The following is a 15,545-nucleotide window of genomic DNA, read 5'->3' on the forward strand; positions in this document are numbered from 1 at the left end:
AGAGCGCCAACATTTGAAGGATCTGGAGAAATTGTATAAGGAGGAATGGACTCTCCATGTGTTCTCAGACCTCATCCGACAGAAAAGAAAACTCTCAGAGCTGTTTTTCTTATAAATTGAGGTTGCAGAGTGTATTATACACAAGGATGCCAATAAAGTCTTTAATCGAGATTTCAGAATCTTCTCAATCTTCAAACGGACACTTAAAGTGTGTTTTGTTTGTGTATCAGGCAGGACAGGACTTCCATGCCGACCTGTATCCAGACACGGCGGGCCACACTCCGGCCATGACGGCAGACGATTGGTGGAGAGGAGAGAACAAACAGGTGCTGACCTTTCACTGCCTTCATCACTTACGTTTCCAAAAGAGAATTTTATTTGACAGATGTTTGAAGGACAGGGGTTACTTCAGTATGCATAAATATTCATCTGGAATAACGTGTTTAGATTATGTCAAGATTTCTCATTCCAGCCTCACGAAGGGTTGGCAAATGACTCAAAGTTATCCGTGTTGTCATCGTGATGTTTGCTGCCCTCTCACAGGCGGAGCGAGTCAGTCTTGACCCGAACAAGAGACCAAAAGTCAAAGCAGAGATGCCATCGAAAGATCTTCCCCGTGACAAGAGCAAAGAGGTCAGTGGGAACAGGTCCAAATGTTTTCTCTCCTGAAATGAATCTTTTACAATTCTAAATGCTTTGTCTTATTTTACTCAGGAGGCGTCGACCTCCAGCAGTCCCGTGAGCACCCCCAACAGCAGCAGCGCCGCCCCGTCCCGCTCTCCGTCCTCCACCAGCGGCCTGTCGTCAGGCTTTCTGCCGAGCCCCAGCCCCAGTCAGAGCACTCGCGCCATCCAGAACATGCTCGGTATATCACATTCCTCTGCTTTAACACTTTATGTTCAACCGGTACGTTATAGATGGCTGAGAAAAAAGTAACGCTCCCTAAAATACTGTTCTCAGGCCCGAGCTCCAAGTTCCGCCACATTCAGGGAAGCGTTCTGCACCGGGACACCCACATTCACCAACCTGCGAGGGCTTCACCTGACCACACCGGGCGAGTGTGACGGCTTCTGTGCCAACGGACAGCGTGTAGCGGTTCCTCTCGCCATCGCTGGAGGCCAGATCGCTGTGTTTGAGGTTCCAGTATCTTCTTTGCACAGTCACAAAAGATTGAAAACGCTAACAGAAATGATCCTTTGCGCAGATCGCGAATCTATATAGTGATGTTTAAACGCGTCCGGTGTCTAAATACAGGTGACATGTGCTTATTGTTTGATCCCTGTGCTGTTTCAGCTGTCTCGGCCTGGAAAGCTGCCGGACACGGCCTTGCCCACCATTCAAAACACTGTCAATGTGGCCGACTTCTGTTGGGACCCCTTTGACCCTCACAGGCTGGTTGTGGGTTAGTTACGTTCTCCTGGTTTATTTCTTTTTTGTGTCGTTTGGGGGATTTGACATTGTCAGTTTCTTTTGATTCGGATTGAAATTTATGTTAACGAAAGTTTCATAAGTTTGTAATCGGACATTTCCATCCATATACTAGTAAGTGCGGGGTATATCATTTTTTTTAATGTGATGTATATTAATTAGTATTACTGACTGTAAAAAAATATTATGAAATAATTATTAATGATTTAATATATTTATTTTTTTAAATGTATATCATTAACAGACCACAAAACATTTAGCAAATGTTTTTAGCAAAATCGTTTTTGTCAAATATATAAATTATATATAATAATCTAATAAATTCATTACTGGTTTACTAGATTTATTTTTTATACTAATACTAGCAAGTGGTGAGTATATCATTTTGTTCATGGGATGTATATTAGTAGTACTGACTGTAAACAAATATTATTAAATAATAATTAATAATTGAATTTTTATTCAAATGAAATGTATATAATTTTGCAGACTACAAAACATTTAGCAAATTTAAGCTTATTTAGCAAAAACTTTTTTTGTCAATTATTAAAATGTATCGATAATATATATATATATATATAAAGTATGATAAACATAACTGGTTTATTAGATTTATTTATGTATCACTAGCTTCTCTAGATTTATACGTACATCTATTTTTTTATTGTTTTAGTTTCAACCACAAGCTGTTGTTTATTGCAGTTCACAATATGCAATACGTGTTATTAATATAAAATCAATGATCAGTTTTCGTAGAAGCATTTCACTCCAAAATGTAAAAAGTGTCCTCATTTACCCATCCTCCATTTTTGGATGCACCAATCTTTCAGGTGCTTGTTTTAGATCCCTGATTGTGAACCAATGAATAATGTGCTCAAATTAAAATGGCATATCTCTCTGATGTGTCTGTCCAACAGCCGGCGACGACGCCAAGATCCGTGTGTGGCAGATCCCCGAAGGAGGCCTTACGGAAACCCTGACCGAGCCGGGGCTTGTCCTGCGGGGTAAGAAAGCGCCACCCATCACCACTCGACTCAAATAACAGTGCTGGGGTTTTCATAATGTATGAGTGACACGTGTTTCGACCAATGGCAGGACACACTGAGAAGATCTACTCCATCAAGTTCCACCCCCACGCCTCAGGCCTGCTGGCGTCCTCGTCCTATGACCTCACGGTGCGTCTGTGGAACCTGGAGACGGGTGAGGAAGTCAAGCGACTCAGCGGACATCAAGACCAGGTGAGAGGAAACAGATTCAGAAAATGTACAAATATAGTTGCGGCTCAACCGATATAAAATAAATTCTACGTGCAGATATTTGCAATGGCTTGGAGCCCAGATGGCAAGCTGCTGGCCACCGTGTGTAAAGATGGGAAAGTGCGTGTGTACGACCCACGCAAGTCCAGTCTACCCATTCAGGTCAGTTTAACATTAAATCATTCTGATATCGTTGTCTGTACGTTGTTTTACCATACTGTGTCCACTTCAGGAGGGTCCCGGTCCTGGAGGCCAAAGGGGAGCCCGTGTGGTGTGGGTCTGTGATGGCAAATACCTGCTGGTGTCCGGATTCGACAGGTGAGAACCACAGACGTTTACAGCACAAAATATCCCACCATGATTTCTCCAACAGTATCGGCACCTGTCTGGAGTCTGAAGCGCTTAATCTTGTGTACAGTCGCAGTGAGAGACAGCTGTACCTGTACTCCGCCGAGTCCTTGGGGTCTTTGGCAACCGCGCCGGCTGACGTCTCTCCCTCGACCCTCATCCCGTTCTACGACCCGGACACCAGCGTCCTCATCCTCACCGGGAAGGTGTGTCAGCACACGTCCATTTTGTATCATATTTAGTATCCACATACCCTGATAAACTCTACAGCGTGTTCGTTCAAACTTTTGTCTTGCAGGGTGACACGAGAGTTTACATCTACGAGATCTCTCCAGAAGCTCCGTACTTCATGGAATGCAGCAGTTTTAACTCCTCAGAGCCACACAAGGTGTCGCAGTAATATTTCTCTTGTTATTTGTTTTATTAGTGTCAATCAAGGTTGCCAGATCTGCGTAACAAAATCAGTCAACATGAATAAATTCCTGTTTGTTTAACACAGTAGACAGTATAAGATTATTTCGATATTGAAACCACGATGTTGAGTGTGTCGTTGTGTCGTCGCAGGGCTTGTGTTTCCTGCCCAAGACTGAATGTAATGTCCGTGGTGTGGAGGTGGCCAGAGCCATCCGACTCGGCAAGACCACCATCGAATCCTTGGCCTTTAGTGTGCCCCGTGTCAGGGTAAGAAACCCAGCGCACCACCCGGGAACAACATCTGGTGGACATTTGGAGTAGGCGCTATCGCGTATTGTTTAGCTTCCGGCTACTCGGTTTGGTTTCTAGATTTGGTAGAGCATTGGGTTAGCAACACATACTGATAAAATGTATAGATTGAATGCATGAATGTCAATATATTTGTATGTGTCTGGACAGAAAGAGTTTTTCCAAGATGATGTTTTTCCTGACACTGCCGTGTGGTGGGAAGCATCACTGACCGTCGCTGCCTGGCTGTCTGGATCCAACGGACAACATCGCAAACTCAACCTGCGGCCCAAAGACATGACGCCTGGTACATCACTTACACTTTCATCATTTAGTACCATCCCAATGATTAACACATTCATACAGTATTCATACAGTTTCTGCTAGTAGGACTTTAAAGGATGCAATGACGTTAACAAAGACGAAGTCTAGAGAACTGTGGTAACAGCGTGGTACTGGTATGTTTGTGTAACGCCTCCGTCTGTTTATTTGTATGTTTCTCAGTGAGTGAAGCACCTAAAGAAGCTCCCGTGAGGAAATATCTGCCCTCTTCTGTTTACCTGGAGGAGAAGACTGATGAGCAGAAGAAAGATGAGGTCGGTGTGCGTGCGGTCATGTGCTTATTCTATTTTTAAATATTTATGTAAAACATTATATATATATATATATATTTTATAAAAATAATATTTGTATATTGTTGATATGCATGAGGTTTTCTGTTATGTTGTTATAAATATTTTACATATTGAAAAATAATAGCAACTTATTTTTTTGATTGTTTAACAATAATCACTTTTTAAATAGTTTTAAAAATATTTTGCATTGTTGAATTGTAGAAGGTTTTCTGCTTTTTCAATAGTTTTATGTTTTATTCAACATTTTTCTAGGGTTGTGTTACAAGATTTTGTTTGTGGTATTTGGAGTATTTAAAGTATTTAAACGTTTATTTTTGCGCGAAAAACATTGTGCGACGAGAGTGTCCGGACGTATCAAACCGTATGCGTCAATGAGCTCTTGCGCAAATTTGCATGTAAGACACGCGTTCGCAGTACATTTGGTACATTGACTGTAATGTTTATAAATGTGCGATGTCCCTGTTAAATCAATTAAAAAAATTGCGCCCACCGATTTGCGTCGTTTTCGTTGCCTAGGTCGAGTTCGCAAATCGCTTATTTCGCGTCTGGCGAGTTCACACAGTTCTTCCGGCTCCCTCCGAGTAGATAATGTACATGTTTATACGTCACAAAGTGTGCATTGACTAAGTTATGCATGTTGTAGTCAGTCAATTTAAGCGAAATACGTGTCTGTGTGTGTTGTAGCTCCTGAGCGCTATGGTTGCCAAGCTTGGAAACCGAGAGGATCCTCTGCCACAGGAGTCTTATGAGGGAGTGGATGATGATGAGTGGGTGAGTGATAACCGTCCTAATAAACGCACGTCACAGACAACACACCATTCAATCAATTAAACACCGATGTCATGATTCCCTGTGTGTGTGTTTCAGGATGACTAGCGTGGCCTTGCTTTCGAGTCAGGGTGCCAACAGCAGTTAGGACAGATGCCCGCTGCGTTTCATTCTTGCCATTCCAGGGTGCCAACGTACCTCCAAAACTCCTACACACTCCTAAATCCACATATCTTCTCAGATTCATCTCTGTGTGGCCTGCTGGCGCAAACACACACTCTTGTGTTTTCTTTTAGATAATCACAATCATCTCTCGGCTTTATGAATCTTTGCTGTTAACGGTTACATGGCATTTTTTACACAGGTTTGTAAAGCTCAGACGCACGACGCACATACTGTACATCATTCTTAAATTCGTTCAACAGGGTCAGTCACAACTGTGATGTTTTTGATTTTTAATGGCGAGTGATTTGTACTCTACGTGTTATTGAATGTATGACAACTGCATGATAGCAAACGTACTCCGTGTTTTAGGACACAAATCTTTCTGGTGCACTCGAAATGATAACTGGAGCGTTTTAACGTGGTTGAATTACTTGTATTTTTCACATTTATATTGTGGTAATTTGTGGATTTTAAAATGAGACATTCTTTAGTTCTCTGGAGCTCGAACAAATCATCGGGAGACTGTTAAAATGTTAAATCTGTAAATGTCTTAACCTCACAATAATGAATGCAGTAAGTTACAAATGCTCAAGTTTTTCTTCTGATCAGGTCAATCGGATGAGGCAATATTCATTTTTATCCATGAACATGTTTACATATGTCAGGACAGAAGTCGTGCATGTTACGGCACTCGTGCTGTGAGACGTGATCATGTTTTCATATATAGACAGCGGATATTAATGGATTTGTGAGTATTTGTAATATTTTTGCAATCTGAAGGTGTTGATGGCTTTTCCCTGAATGTTTCTTTTAGTCCTTTGGAGGCAATACATTTTTCACTTTAGTTTTGAATGGAGTGGAGTGTCTTCACAATAAAACTTTTTTTAAAATATTAAATGATATTTTAACAGGATTTAAATGTTAATATTTCACTTTAAAATTCCATGGTAGGAATAAAAAGGACGACGGAAAGTGAACGAGGCAAATATTAAAGTGAACTGCTCATTTGAGCTGGTTGTTCTATATTTTACGCCACTATCTTTGACGAAAAACTTATATAAGATAACTTATATATTTTATAAGTTATATGAAATGGAAATAAAACAATAATTAATATGTCAACGTTCCATTTGATATAAGTTAATCGTGTATAATAGCATTAAATGAAATAAAATACAACTTTAACATATTAATTTAAGTTAATTGGTTAAAGTTGTTTTAAAGTTAATCGCGTTTAAATAACCTTAAATTAAGTTAATAGGTTAAAGTTGTTTTAAAGTTAATCGCGTTTAAATAACCTTAAATTAAGTTAATAGGTTAAAGTTGTTTTAAAGTTAATCGCGTTTAAATAACCTTAAATTAAGTTAATAGGTTAAAGTTGTTTTAAAGTTAATCGCGTTTAAATAACCTTAAATTAAGTTAATAGGTTAAAGTTGTTTTAAAGTTAACCGCGTTTAAATAACCTTAAATTAAGTTAATAGGTTAAAGTTGTTTTAAAGTTAATCGCGTTTAAATAACCTTAAATTAAGTTAATAGGTTAAAGTTGTTTTAAAGTTAATCGCGTTTAAATAACCTTAAATTAAGTTAATAGGTTAAAGTTGTTTTAAAGTTAACCGCGTTTAAATAACCTTAAATTAAGTTAATAGGTTAAAGTTGTTTTAAAGTTAACCGCGTTTAAATAACCTTAAATTAAGTTAATAGGTTAAAGTTGTTTTAAAGTTAACCGCGTTTAAATAACCTAAAATTAAGTTAATAGGTTAAAGTTGTTTTAAAGTTAACCGCGTTTAAATAACCTTAAATTAAGTTAATAGGTTAAAGTTGTTTTAAAGTTAACCGCGTTTAAATAACCTTAAATTAAGTTAATAGGTTAAAGTTGTTTTAAAGTTAACCGCGTTTAAATAACCTAAAATTAAGTTAATAGGTTAAAGTTGTTTTAAAGTTAACCGCGTTTAAATAACCTTAAATTAAGTTAATAGGTTAAAGTTGTTTTAAAGTTAACCGCGTTTAAATAACCTTAAATTAAGTTAATAGGTTAAAGTTGTTTTAAAGTTAACCGCGTTTAAATAACCTAAAATTAAGTTAATAGGTTAAAGTTGTTTTAAAGTTAACCGCGTTTAAATAACCTTAAATTAAGTTAATAGGTTAAAGTTGTTTTAAAGTTAACCGCGTTTAAATAACCTTAAATTAAGTTAATTTAAATAATGCAAGGTAATTCTACTTGATTTATTCACTGAATGTTACTTTGAGTTACTTTTAACGCTTTTTTAAAAGTAAAAAGGTATAACGCATAATATTTTAAGTAAATACGTAAGCACATGGAAACTTCTGCTTATTATAGATTTTTCTTAAAAGCAGCGACTTCAAGATGAAAATAAGCACACAGAGACACATGTACAGTCAAGAACATCCTTTTATTCAAACAGTTAAAGGCGCTGTTCTTTTCAAACTGCTTTTCTTATTATGGAAAAGAAATTGTAATCAACACATGCATTTCACCGCGGCCTGTGGGGGGCGTGTCTGCCGAGAGAGATGCTGCTCGTGGACCTCCGAACAGGACCGATGCTGCCGAGGGTTCATTCTACTCTAAATGCATCCAAAAGAGTACAAAAACGAAAATACGTCAAAGAAAATAATAAAAAAGGACGGTCAGTACCAGGGCGGGCCAATGTTCTCTGACTGCGCCAAATGTAAATATACAGTATGGCTTTACTAATAATAATAATAGAAGGCAATGTGAACGTTGGCTTCACAGAATTTCGTTTGTAGTAGGAAGCATGCTGTCGTTGTTTAGCCCGTCTTGGCGTTTGCTGGTGAGATTTTGAAATCATTTTAGTTTCGGTCACGTTTTGTGGCATGCATCACTTTGGTCTAAAGGTTCGGCTCGGTTGTGTTTTTTGAGTGTTTCCCTGGGCTGTAACCATTCCGATAAGGTGCTTCGTCTCAACAGGAACTTTTTAACAATACTTTAAATATCTGGTCTCGTACAACCATTACAAAGGTGCATCATCAATACAAACAGATCACAGCAAATCAAATTCAATTTGGTAACAAATAAATAGATTTAAAAAAAAGAACCGCAAACTTATCTATTCTACCTCAGCAGTCGGTCTCTGTCGGACAGTGACGTGTCAAAATCTGACTCCCCGTCAGATTATAACTCCCCTGTGAAGATTAGGGTTAGGATTAGATTTGGGGGGCGGGCTTTAGAGATAGAGACCAATCACGAAGCAGCATCCTAAGTGAATGAACCAATCAGAAGGGGGGGAGTCAAAATCTGACGGGGAGTCGAAATTCAGAACGGGTTTCTCCAGCGAACAGCCCACCAGAGCCCGCCGGCGTAAAATTGTTCACATACATTAACTGTTCAATGGACAAGCGGAAGATCGGTATGAATACAAGGTGAAGCGTACAGACAGGAATAACATGTGAGCTAAATGCATTCTGCTCAGACAACATTTCATCTTTTTTTTTTTTGCTTTTTTATTACACTTTTATTATTTTAAAGCCCTCCCGTTTAGAAAGAAGGGCCGCGGGGAAGGGAGATGGCTATGCAACTACTACTCCAGTGTCCAAAGGAAGCAAAAGACAAGATTACAGAGGAAGAAAAAGCAAGACAGAAAGACAGATTTTTTTGTCGGTTTTTTTGTACAGTTTTCTTAATTATTCAACAATAAAAAGAGGAACTAAGTCACACCGATTTGCTTTAGTACTATATATACTGCTTTGAAGAACTCGCGGAAGAAGATGCGGGAGATCGAATGAGGGCTTTTTTTTTCTTTTAAAGATGGCCACTCGGGTTTACAAGATGGAGTCTGTGAACAAAAGGCACTTTTTAGGGACGACCTTTATGATGCTCTGAGTCTAACACTAAATCACATAACAAATACTGAGAGTCATTTTTACACAGGTCAAGAAGGGCTGCTGTGGTGGGTTTCAGAGGGGGAGGAGTTCAAACCGTTACATTTTTGTCGTGTCTCGCTCTGATTGGCTGCTGGGTTGAATCTCTAACGTCCAGGCATTATTTTGACAATCGAGAATATAACCTTCGTTTTGATTTCGGGGTAAAATACGACCCGGACATTTACGGATTGTTTTCGATCAGTTATCAGCTATAGCTACCAATAAAAATAATGCACATCACGAATTTCCGTTTCTAGCTAACATGGGCTTACAAAGTAGTTTATCTGTGCTGTGTTAAAGCCTCTCCCATAAACAGGGAAGATCTTGTCGTATTTTCAAGGATCTCGAAATTTTACACGTACACAAAATACCAGCAAAGTTCAAGTTCGTTAAGGACTACGGCGGTTCATTATTCGGCGACCCAAAGCTTGGAAGTCCTACAAAACTGGAATGCATATTATGATGAATGGTTACATGTGTGAAAAAATCACATTTTCGGCTAGTCGTAAAACCTCGGCGATGACCCTTCAGGACATTTTCCGTCAACTTCTATCGCAAACGTCGGAAGGAAAACGCCTCGAGCAAAATGAACCCCCTCCCCCTCCTCAAATACAAAAAAAGAGTCGTGAACATTTCTCCCAAAAGTTCTTTTAAGATAACACTTGCGTTCGCCGCATAATTACGTATAATAGAGAATGTACTTTAATCCATAAAAAGCACCTGTTTCATTTAGTGATATATTCTGACAAACTGCCTCATCAGCACTCCTACGTTTGGAGAACAAACCATTACACGTGAACATTAAAAAAGCAGAAAAAGAAAGATTACAAAACAAATTCCCAAAACGTACTGTTTACTCTCTCCGCCCTTTCATTTAGAGTCCCGGGCGGGTGGGACTTGGCTAGAATAGACGTTTTTTTACCGCTAGGTTTTCCTGTACACCCTAATACTCACAAACACAGTTTCTACTCAAGGCATTGCACGTGGCTCATTCGACACACTTTTTCCATTTTGCAATAACAAACACTTCCTGTCTCTACACTATCCGTAACGGTTTCCGCAGAAATCGCATGTTTCCGTCGATTTCGTCGAACACTATTCCCTATGAGTGCAGAACGGGGTTATGGGACTGAACTTCTGAACGGATTGGCGGTAACTCATGATCATGTCATACTTCAAAAAATAACTAGACTGCCACTGAGCTTATTAGGCGAAAAAGGAAAAAAATGTATATATAAATATATATGGATATATCCTGTATATATAAAGATGTTTGTAACTAGTAAGCTGACACTTGTTTTTTTTCCCATAAAAATTTCACGCTCCTCTATAGCTTATATGCAAGAAAATAACCTGAATTCATGTTTAACAAATTGCATAATGGGAATACAGAGGCACTTCCTTTGATTAGAAAAGAAAAGACCAGTCGTCGTTCGTTTTCGACAAAACCGTTGACACGGCCGCCTTTCGGCAACGGTGCTTCCCTGCGCTGAGATACATGGTCGGGCAGTCCAGTTATTTTGTGAGATCGCTGTTTACAGGTAAACAAATCCACAAGGTTTTTAGTGACGTCACCTGCGCTCGTTCCACGGAAATATTTATGTACAGACGAATGAAGATTGCCCTACTGTAAATACTTCCCTTTATAGTTAAACTGCGGAGGATGGCGTGCGAATGTGCGCGTGCGTTTTTAACGGCCATACCGAAATGTTACCGAATTAAAACATCTTGAAAGATACGATTGAACAGAACAGTGTGAAATAATATCTAATAACACATTCGTTCCCTCCGCAGACACACTGCGTGTTCTTGGAACTTCTGTGAGCGTAAACATTTAAGTAAACAATACACGGAAGTGGCCGTGTCTCCGGCGCCGTATTTATTCGGGCGAGAAAATCATTTGATTGGGATTTATGTGAAAAATCTATATGGCTTCGATTGAAAGAGAAACTGATAAATCCAAAGGATGAAGTGATTATCTGGGGCTCTACATGTACGACGATGGTAAAGCCACGCATTTGTTTTACCCACATGAAAACGGGAACGACCGAAAAACACATTTTGAAAACGGGGCTGTGAGCCTGCTGGTTGGCATCATTGGTCCTATTAGATTACATTGTGGTGTTTGGTTGGCACTGAGGCTAAACTGGACTTTCGGTTGAACAAACTGGAGACGTGTCTCCGTGTAGCTTAAGGGTGCTGTGTCAGTTTCGTTTTTTTCCGCCATTAATGTGCAAATAATGTATCGCATGTTCAATAGTGCACATCGAACTAGTGCTCTTCGCATTCTGTAGTGCAATAACTCTGCCTTGATTTAGTACTTCGATAACTTTAGATATTACCTACGAAAGCAAAAAAGAGAACATAAAGGAACTGCCAAATGCTGATTTATAAAGACTAGACGTCTGGGGGTCTAACATTTTTAGTGTCATCTGTAGGCTGTACATCAGCACGTTTGTGTGTGTCGTGTTTTTTTTTAAACGTGAATTTTTGTCCTTTCTGAATGTTTACCGCTGAATTCTCAGCCACTATACACTACATCCTTGTGCCTTGTAACATTTTGTCTCTTCGTTGAGTTGCTCCGCTGGTTCTTGCGTTGAGGTGCGTGTCAGTCCCTGACCTCGCGCGGTCGTCCTACAGTCTTCGGGGGCGGGGTCAAAGGGCATCTGATGATTGGCAGATAAACAGGGCTGTGGATTTTTTTAATAAAATTCCGAATTGTGACGACGGGTCGCAGGCAGGTCTGGTCAAAGGAACCATGACTGAAAAAGATGAACGAAAACAATGTTGTCGATTTCAACTGTAAAGGTGAATCGAATGAAAAACATTTACTTTGACATCCTTATACAATATACTGCGATTAAAAATGAATCTGAATAATAACGGAAATCTAAGATGTAGAAATAAAATTGTAACCCCCAATATGTTTATTTCATAGTAAGTTTAGCCATTTTCAGAGTCATTTTAAGTCCACTGTCTGACCCAAGTAAAGTCATTTTGATTATACAAACACACATCCAATAGCAGATGCAGTTCCTCACGACCCCACTAGAGGTCAGGCATGTATGTCATTTCATGATTTCACATTTGTCATCTATTTACTGCAAAGCTGCTTTGAATGCAACAATGCTAAATAAATATAATCCATATATTTGATATTACCAGTATATACTTCTGATCTATAACACTAATAAACCCAGTCATTTATTTCATCTCTAGACAAAATATCGCTTCGGGCAGGCTTATACAGTATCTGAATCATGTTCAAATACAATTCCACACATTACACACCAGTGTGGAGTAAACAATTACCCAAAATAATGTATTTTAATCTCCCGATGACCGCTCTACCCCATCTGAGCACAGTCTGAGGATCCTTGAAACACCTTGAGTAAGACGGACTGGATCCATTAGCCCCGGGGCTGAGGCCCAACAGCCGCTCGGGCCAAGAAACTCTTCCGCTTTAAGCTATAATCCCCCCCTTTGGCAATCCCATCACCCCCCTGTAATCCTTGGCAATGACCACTCCCTCCCCCAAGTTCAAGTTCAAACTGCCTGTGACATCATGTCTCGTTGCTGCGGGCAACCAGACGGTTGGGACGTGACTTCGATTGAGGGGCCGAGCTTGAACTTTCTTCTTCTGTCTGTCTCATATTTCTTTCTCGCTGTTCTGGTGTTTGGAGAACTCATATTGAGCTGTATGGACACAAAGTCTAGTGGACTTAAACGTGTATCGGTGTTAGAGATTATAGACACGCTACAGTAACGTTTGACAACCAGAGAGTCTCCAAATGCTTTTTAGGGGCCACGGTCCCTAAATTTCCACATCCCTAAACTCAAACTCCGTCTCGCTATCATCTCAGTTCTAGCTCATACTTTTCCTCGAGGTTTTGCAACAACTGCTTGGATTCTTCCATTAGTGTCTCGCGAATCGCTCTTCAAACAAACATCTGGAAGGCAAGATGAACTTCAAAACGATGGTATTCGGTCCACAAATCAATTTGACTCTCGTAGAGGCTCGAGTGAAAGCGTTTCCTTTATTCGGACACACAAAGGACTGGAGAGAATGTGCAAGTTAGACGAAGCCGAAAAGTCACCATGGGAGGGAGGGGAAAATAAACATGTTAAGACGAAAGACCAGCAGAGGGCGAGAGAGGGTCGAGAACCAACCCAAGAAAGAAAAACAGGCCGAGCGTAATGGGAAGAACAGAAATTCTGTAATACTTGGAAGTCGACCAGCAGAGGGGTGAGAAGAGAGTGAGTCGGTGACGGAAAAGAGAACTTCAGATGGTCACCATGTGTTGAGAAGCAGGGAGCTGGCCCGAGGCGGATGTGGTTTACACATTAATGAGTAAAGTGTACTGGGTGATGAAGAAGGCACGGTGCGGTGGCCGCACATTCGCAACGCTCGAATCAACCACGCCGTCCCGAGTGGCTCGAGTTAGCTCGGGCCCGCTCCAGATGGCAGAGGGCATCGTGGGAAAGGGCGAGAGACAAAAACAGCAGGCTGATACTTTTACATCCAGGCACGTTTTGGGGCTTTTTAGGCGACGTCAAAAGTAATTCACAAAATTACCTGCGTCTGCTGGGGGATGTTCAGAAAGTTGTTGTCCCGTGATCCGATGCTGACAAACCTGTTGGGAGCTGTGGAGCCTGACGAGGAGTATGCTGAGAGAGAGACAGAGAGAGAGAGAGATGAAAAACACCGTCGAATTTGTACATTTCACTATTTATTTTATTTTTAACTGAGCAAGGACCAGTTTGGTTTTTTGCGAATTGTGCAAACTGGAACTTTGTTTCCGAACCAAAGACTAAAGCGGAATCGTGGATGTTAAACTGTTCTTAGTTCACACGAAGGTAAATCAAACGTGTGTTTCTGATTCTGCAGGATTGAAGTCACTAAACAAATTTAGGGCAGTTTGAGGATCCACGGTTATTTGATGGACTCCGTGAGGAAATAGTTCATCTTGAACGGAGATCAAACACGATCGGTGCTCGTGATAACAAAAAAATGAGTTTGGATTTTCTGCGGTTTGCTTTCGGTTAGCCCTTTCATTGCCAAACATAAAAAAGATGAAATTAAGATGTTACGCTGCTTTATTCATACAACAAACTTTATTATTTATCTAATATAATAATTCATTTTTAACATTTCTGACAAAACCGATCATTCGATGTGTCACTATATCATTATCATTTTGGGGAAGCTGTGTTTAATCTCAGTGTTACAGTAATGATATGTCCTGTGTCTTAAAGACAATCTTTAAATCTTAAAAACTCAATCTTAAATAAGATTGTTGAAGTGACCTAAGATACTATATATATTATCTTGAAGAAAAATGTGTATATACATGATTAAAACAAGCAAAAATACGTGCCAGTGGCGTAAGTCAAATAGACGTTATTCTTAATATTATGATTGTAATAAACTTTAGGATTAAATTTGATCTTTAAGTACTCATATCAAGATTTTTCTTATCCCCCTTTTTTGTGGGTTTGAACCATACGTTTTTTATATTTTCTTTCAGGAATATATTTAATATCCTATTCACTTTGTTATAAGCGGAAACTCCATAACTTAAAATGTTTCTTTCGGAAAACGATATAAAAAAATCGTAGGTGACTTTCTTTGTCGTATATCTTGATTTGAGAACATTTAGATGGAGAACACAAATAGAAAAGATTTTTTGCAGTGTGTTTACCAATAGAGCAAGTTGCTTTAAATGATCGACACTGCTTTGCCTACTGTAAAATCACAGTTTTTGGGGGTCGTAACTGATGTCAAATCACTGAACTGTAGCACAAAAGCGTGTTAAGTTTGTTGAACAACATATAAACACATAAAAAGACAGTTTAAGGCGCAAACATACAGAAAACAATTTAAGAGAGACCACAAAAGGAAGGAAAAACAAAGATGAAAGAAAAGAGGAAAATAAAGGCAAGTGCTCCGTCCAGTGCCCCGTCTGTGGTGAGTGAACACCTGATATTTGATTTTCCACCCGATATGCCCCGTCCTTTCTGAACGACCCAAAGGTGCAGGTTTCAGATCAGTCCGTACACACGTGTCGTGTATGCACTGACCCTTGGACCAGCACTGGAGCCCATTCCACAGGCCGACCAACAACTTAAAGTCAAGCAAAACAAACTCAAATCAAAGCAACGGAAAGATTCAATGGTAAAGGCATGAGTTGAGTGTTACAAATGCGAAAGTTGTACTCGTGTGGTGTTGAAAGGGCCTTTCGAATGCATTTACCAAGAGCTGTTTTGGAGTCCATTTTAACTGCCCTAAATTTGCACCCCTCTTTGAGATTCAATGCCCGCTAAGCCACCCACTGTTGCTGAA

General features: G+C 39.7%; 2 protein-coding genes across 17 annotated transcripts in view; one reads left to right on the top strand and one right to left on the bottom strand.

Moving 5' to 3' along the window:
* The first annotated feature begins 234 nt into the window (after positions 1–234).
* Positions 235–6,326, top strand: coro7 (coronin 7). The gene is given in 17 exon segments (XM_079457520.1): positions 235–326; positions 544–633; positions 715–865; positions 961–1,019; positions 1,021–1,137; positions 1,294–1,402; positions 2,346–2,432; positions 2,524–2,666; positions 2,742–2,846; positions 2,917–3,002; positions 3,103–3,238; positions 3,331–3,420; positions 3,597–3,713; positions 3,906–4,041; positions 4,239–4,330; positions 5,054–5,140; positions 5,237–6,326. Coding segments are annotated over 17 exon segments (1,653 nt in total). The 5' UTR covers positions 235–287; the 3' UTR covers positions 5,246–6,326.
* Positions 6,327–7,695: 1,369 nt separating this feature from the next.
* The window catches only part of nfixb (nuclear factor I/Xb), a 98,078-nt gene continuing 90,228 nt past the window's right edge, over positions 7,696–15,545 (bottom strand). For 7 of the 16 annotated variants that reach the window (XM_079457523.1, XM_079457536.1, XM_079457529.1 and 4 more), the window contains 2 exons: positions 13,779–13,870; positions 8,788–11,964 (listed from right to left, as the gene is read on the bottom strand). In XM_079457523.1, coding sequence (XP_079313649.1) covers positions 13,799–13,870 — 72 coding nt within the window. In that variant the 3' untranslated portion in view covers positions 8,788–11,964; positions 13,779–13,798. Of the gene's footprint in view, positions 11,965–13,778; positions 13,871–15,545 lie in introns of all 16 variants that reach the window. The other 9 variants (XM_079457522.1, XM_079457535.1, XM_079457524.1 and 6 more) reach the window with 3 other exon arrangements.

The sequence above is a fragment of the Barbatula barbatula genome (assembly GCF_947034865.1).
Source record: "Barbatula barbatula genome assembly, chromosome: 5".
Lineage (NCBI taxonomy): Eukaryota > Metazoa > Chordata > Actinopteri > Cypriniformes > Nemacheilidae > Barbatula > Barbatula barbatula.